This window comes from Mus pahari, chromosome 3, assembly GCF_900095145.1.
Source record: "Mus pahari chromosome 3, PAHARI_EIJ_v1.1, whole genome shotgun sequence".
NCBI lineage: Eukaryota > Metazoa > Chordata > Mammalia > Rodentia > Muridae > Mus > Mus pahari.
The window spans coordinates 26183623-26190146 of NC_034592.1; the positions used below are offsets into that span (position 1 = coordinate 26183623).

Consider the following 6524-nt stretch of genomic DNA (forward strand, 5'->3'; position numbering starts at 1 on the left):
CATAGGTCAAAGGCCACCAGCAAAACCATCAAGAGAGAGTTAAGATGGAATCGGATAGGTCAGGTATAGTGGCGCACACATTTAATTCCAGCACTCAGAAGGCAGAGGCAGTCAGGTCTCTGAGTTCAAGGCCAGGCTAGCTGGTCTATAGAGGGAGTTTCGGGACAACCAGGTCTATATAGAGAAAACCTGTCTCAAAACAAAGATGGTGTAGTGATTTCAACAGGTATGGCCCCCATATACTCCTGAGCTTGAATGCTTGGCCCATAGGGAGTGGCACTATTAGGAGGTGGCTTTGTTGGAGGAAGTGTGTCACTGTGGGGTGGGCCTTGAGGTTATATATGCTCAAGCTATGCTCAGTGTGGCACGCAGTCTCCTTTCACTGCCTGCACACTGCCCTGCTTCCCATCATGACGATAAGGGACTGAACCTCTGAAACTATCAGCCAGCTCCAATGAAATGGTTTCCTTTACAAGAGTTGCCTTGGTCGTGGTGTCTCTTCACAGCAATGAAACCCTAAGACAGGTGAATGTGGATCACCTTCCTAGACCAACTGTTTGGCTCGAACTGTTTAGTGGTTCTGTACACCAAATGCTGTGCCCTTTGCTCCCCACAGGTCGGGAGGACAGCTGTGAGGGCACACTCCGAGCTGTGGATCCCCCTGTGAAACACCACAGTTATGGGCGCCATGAGGGGGCCTGGATGAAAGACCCAGCAGCTCTTGATGACAGGATCTACGTCACCAACTACTACTACGGAAACAGCCTGGTGGAGTTTCGAAACCTGGAAAATTTCAAACAAGGTCAGGGAAACTGGGAGGGAGAAGGGGAAGGATGTGGGTGGTCTGGGGAGGGGTTCCCATAAGACTCAGACTTCCTGTGCATTTTCAGTGTCCACCCTGCCCTAGTTCCAGATAGCCACCCCAGCCCAGGGAAGGGTGTCTGGGGGCCCAGAGAATCCTGTTAGCCATTGCTGATAACTAAGTACAGGGCCAAAGGAGATAAATTTCCTGCCTCATGAGGAGTGTGACTTGCTATCAAGGAGAATAGGAGAATGGTAAGCTTCTACTTGCTGAGTGTTCTGTGCCAATGCCTATGTATGTCTTAGAGTTTCTATTACTGCAATGAAACACAATGATCAAAGAAACTTAGGGAGGAGAGGGTTTATTTGGTTTACACTTTATTTATTTATTTATTTATTTATTATTGTATGTAAGTACACTGTAGCTGTCTTTAGACANACCAGAAGAGGGCGTCAGATCTCATTACAGATGGTTGTGAGCCACCATGTGGTTGCTGGGATTTGAACTCAGGACCTTTGGAAGAGCAGTCAGAGCCATCTCTCCAGCCCCATGGTTTACACTTTCATATTGCTGTTCAGCATCAAAGGAAGTCAGGATGAGATGTCAAGCAGGATATGGACCTGGAGGCAGGAGCTGATGCAGGCCATGCAGGGGTACTGCTCACTGGCCTGCTTCACATGGCTTGCTCAGCCTGCTTTCTCTCTTTCTCTTCTTTTTTGTTTTGTTGTTGTTTGTTTGCTTGTTAAGACAGGGTTTCTTTGTGTAGCCCTGGCTGTCCTGGAACTTTCTCTGCAAACCAGGCTGGCCTCGAACTCAGAAATCCACTTGCCTTGTTTCCTGAGTGCTGGGATTGAACGCATATACCACCACTGCCCGGCTGCTAACGTGTTAACGTCCTTTTAAAAACTGGCTATGTCTGTGTCTGTAGTAGCTTACAGACTGGTGGATGTGGCAAGTGTCAAGACAAAGGGTTAGGGGAAAGCCCTTCACTATATCCTATTATATCCTGGGGAGGTCACACTGGCTTAGGACACTGAAAGACGGAGGCATTCAGATGGGGAATAGCAAACCTGACTCAAGGAATAGCATATGCAAAGTCTCCAAGACAGAGCACAGGGCTGGTGTCACCCTGCACCTCATTCCTAGGTACCAGTGTCACAACTGGGGACCCAGAGCCCAGGACTCACAAACACATGAATGATGTTAGTGCTTCCTTCATGACACCATCTTTGTGAACTAGATGATGGACCTAGGTCCAGCCACATGGTTGAATTTTGGTGCAAAGTACTTGTTGGGCACTTGTGAGCCCTTGGTGGTCTCTGTTATTGTAATAAACACTGTGACCCAAAGCAACTTGAGACAGAAAGGGGTTACTTCATACTTCCAGCCCATCACTGAGGGAAGTCGGGACCAGGTAATCAAGTCAGGAACCCCTGAGGAACACTGTTTACTGGCTTGCTCTCTTATTTGTTCAGAAAGCTCAGCTAGCTTCTGTACTTGTCTTTTTGTTGGTGTTTGTTTGGTTTTGGTTTTGGTTTTTGGAGACAAGGTCTCACTATATAGCTCTAGATGTCTTGGAACTCACTCTGTAGAGATCAAACTGACCTCAAACTCACAGAGATCCACCTGGCTCTGCCTTCCAAGTGCCAGGATTAAAGGCATATACCACTACACTTGGCCCAGCTAGCCTTCTTATACAGCCCTGACCACCTGCCTAGGCATGGAACCACCCACAGTGGGCTAGACACTCCATCATCAAGCAAAATAATCTCTCACAGATAGGACCACAGGCTGGGCAGTTCTTCTAGGCTGTGTCAAACTGGTCAGAACAGGGTACCCTGGTATGACCCTCTACTTTCCATATGCAGGCCGATGGAGTAATATGTATAAGCTGCCCTACAACTGGATAGGCACAGGCCATGTTGTGTACCAGGGTGCCTTCTACTACAACCGTGCCTTCACCAAGAACATCATCAAATATGACCTGCGCCAACGCTTTGTGGCCTCCTGGGCCCTGCTGCCTGATGTGGTCTATGAGGACACCACACCCTGGAAGTGGCGTGGCCACTCGGACATCGATTTTGCCGTGGATGAGAGTGGCCTGTGGGTCATCTACCCAGCTGTGGATGAGCATGACGAAACGCAGCATGAGGTGATTGTGTTGAGCCGCCTGGACCCGGCAGACCTCTCTGTGCACCGGGAGACCACGTGGAAGACACGGCTGAGGAGGAACTCCTACGGGAACTGCTTTCTGGTGTGCGGCATCCTCTACACCGTGGACACTTACAACCAGCAGGAAGGCCAGGTGGCCTATGCGTTCGACACCCACACCAGCACTGATGCTCACCCGCAGTTGCCCTTCCTCAATGAGTATTCCTATACCACCCAGGTTGACTACAATCCCAAGGAGCGGGTGCTCTATGCCTGGGACAATGGCCACCAGCTCACCTACTCTCTCCACTTTGTGGTCTGAGTGGGCACCTATGTTCACAAGGGAGATCAGCAGAGGAGAAAGGGCTATCCCTAGCAACTCTTGCAATTGATATAAGTATCAGTTGGGGTGTCCTGGGCTAGGTATTGGCTTTGATGGCTGTGAGTACTTTCTCAGTGCCCAGTAGGTGACACTTTCACAGCAATGCTGTGCCGGGAGCTTTACCTGCACTTACCCTTTTGACTCTCTCTACTTCTTCCCTTAAGCCCGTTGAGCAGATGAAGTCTAAAGCCCAGCAGCATCCCAGATGGAGTCGGGCAGGCTATGTCCTCACGATAGCCCCGTTTTTTTATAGATGAGATGACCTTGCCACAGCCTTCTCACCTCCAGTCCCCTTCCAGGGCTCTGCAAAGCCGGAGGTCTTTGGGACCTATGCACTGCTGCTGTACAGTTCCAGGTCTCTCTTCTGGTTGAATGCTGGTAACCTTGAGCTTAGAGCCTCTTGACCTGTGGTCAGCCCCTGTGCTCTCCTGATCTTCTGTCTAACCACATTCCAGAAGGGTCACCATCACAGCCACTAAGCAGCAACTGAAGCAAATGCTGGCCAGGTTCGTGGCCCTCCCTCTGTAGCTACTTCTAGTCCCCATGTTCCTTGCACATTTTGCAGCAGATGAGAAGGTATAGGCAGCTCAGCTCTGGGGTGTGGGGTGCTAGCCTCAGCTCCCCTGACCTCCTGTACCAGAAGCCCTCGCCTTGGCCATCCACTAGGCCTCGGCTCCTTCCTTAGCCCTTCCCAAAGCCTTGGGCCTGGAGTCTTTTCTGGGTCTTCAAAGCTATTCTGTTCACACTCAGGGACTGCTAGGAGCAAGGCCTTTGTCCCCAGCATGGGTGGCCCCAAGATGGAACAGGCTCCGTTGATCTTAATCTGGCCATTTGGCGGGCTGATTCGGCAGCCCGGGGATCTGAGGGAGACAGGACAGAGGTTCAGAAGAGACTTCTCAGCTTGCTGGATAAAACCCGGAGGCAGAGACGGGGAGGGTAGACTGGGGTCTCGGCACCAGGATTTTCTTTGAGATGGGACTTGGGATTGTGGACACACAAGTGAACATACATAAACTACCTTAACATAGGATTGGCAGCTCGCTGCCCTGGTGCAGCTTGTGACCTTCAGACCCAGATAGCCCTAAGAACATGACCTTTCAAGCCAGCCTATAACAGCTTTGGGCATTCTTTTTAAAGCTGGAGAGAAGTTCTTTTGCCCATCTCCTTGTTTTACCAAAGAAAATATAGGTCCCAACAGTTCTAGGGCATGGGCAGAGTCATACGGGGCGGGGTACAGCTGATCTCCTTTGGTAAAACCCTTTACTGAGACAGTTCTGCCTGCAAAAACAACAGGTCCCCAGTACCCTTGAAGGTGTCTACTGCTGACCCCTGCCCTGCTCCCGGACCCTGGAGACTTCCTTGTGCCCTGTGCCCGTTCCTAGGATAGCTAAAGTGAAGTGAAATCCCACTAATGCCACTATGCCGTACTGGGTAGGGAAATGCAGGTTCTGTGCAGACTTCCTTTCTTCCAGACATTGTTGGGTGATGTTTTACTTAAGGAATAACTCACTCCTGAAGTAAAGAGGGACAGTGACAGCCAGCCCAGCCAGGTCTGACTCACAGTGGTAGCCACATCCAGCTTCCCCCACCCAGCTGACCACCACGGGTTCCTCTTCCAGCCTCTTCAGAGAACTCGGAGGCCTCGGCCTTTCCCTTGGCCCTGGGTGTGGGTCTTTTCAAGACTCTGTGTTTTGTGATGTCATAGCCTAACCATGTGAGAGGTGCTCAGGCAACTGCAGCAGCCCGAGAAAAGGGGACGCTAGGACACGCTGGTTTTGAAAAGTAAACACGTGGCATAGTTTCCTGGGGTGGGAAGGCAGGGCTTGCCATAGTCCCCAGTTGTCCTCCAGGCCCTTTCTGTTTTCAGGCCTTTGTGTGCTGTATGGTTAACATAGTTCATTGCCTCATTTGTAAATGGTCAAACTGGATCCCAGGTAGCTCACTTGTCACACAGGCTGGTAATGGAAGAGCCAGGTCTCCAAATCAGGCAAACTGTCACTGTCATCTCAGAGCCATCAATGTGGGGGACACACTGTGGGAAGTAAACTACAGAGGGGCCCACTGACAGGTGAGGACAAGGACAAGGAATGAACTCAAGATCACATAGCAGTGTAGTCAGTGGCAGAGCTACGGGTTTAAGGCCCGTCAGAGCATGTTTCCTGCTGTCTTTGTGCTGTGCTGGTAACAAGTTCCAAAAAGTGCTGGTAGTTGCAGTCATTCAAGATGGCCAGGGCAAGAACTCTCCAAAAGGCCGGTTTCTACAAAGCTTTGAATACCAAGCCAAGGAGAGGCCACATCTAGCCTTGTCTAGAACAAAAATGTATAAATTAACAGAGCCAAGGAGTTTCTGACACGGTTTCTAATTAGATTTTGTCCTGTTGGTGATGAGAAGCAGGCAAGGGGCTGTGCTAAGGAGATGGAATCTGGTGAGCTCTACAGGAAACCTGGCTTCCCACTACCACATACGCAAACACACATACTTCACACACTTACCATATACACACTATACGTACCACATACGCAAACACAGACACCTTCACACACTTACCATATACACACTATACGTACATTCACACACATGCGTTCACATGTGTGCACTCACACATACCTTGGGTTGTATTTTTCTGGGCAACAGGTACTTCATAGAAGGAGGGGCCTGGACTGTACAGAGGAGACCTCACAGCACCTCCCAGAACTGGAAGTCACTTCGACCTGCAGTGACACTGATTCACCCTGGAACCCCCCAATCAGCAGTATATTTTCTCTCATTATAGGTTAAGAAGTTGAGCGATTTGGTCAGGGTTGGGTATCTGGCATATGGAGGTAAGATCGGAACTAGGTCTCTTTAAACCAAAGCCCTCAACTAACTGTTGAAATAGTCATGTTTTTCTTCTTCTTCTTCTTCTTCTTGGTTTGAGACAATAGGAAGCTCAAAGACAAGTTTGAGATCATTTTAAACGCTTGTATGGAGTTTAACCAGCTTTGTGCGTGTACCTTTACCCTGATTTATTTTTATTCTATTGTATTTTTTTATATATTTTTGTAAGGTGTCACACAATCTTTTTGCAACAGGGTGGCATAAACATAAATAAAATCCATGACTATAGCTGGATATGGTGGCGTATGCCTTTGGTCCATGCACCTGGGAGACATGGGAGACAGAGGCAGACAGATTTCTGAGTTCAAGGC

General features: G+C 49.4%; 1 protein-coding gene across 1 annotated transcript in view; it reads left to right on the plus strand.

Annotated features, from left to right (window-relative positions):
• Nucleotides 1–5475, plus strand: part of Olfml2a (olfactomedin like 2A) — a 30354-nt gene extending 24879 nt beyond the window's left edge. The window contains exons 7-8 of the mRNA XM_021193393.2: nt 617–802; nt 2671–5475. Coding sequence (XP_021049052.1) covers nt 617–802; nt 2671–3275 — 791 coding nt within the window. The 3' untranslated portion in view covers nt 3276–5475. The remainder of the gene's footprint in view (nt 1–616; nt 803–2670) is intronic.
• Nucleotides 5476–6524: the final 1049 nt, after the last annotated feature.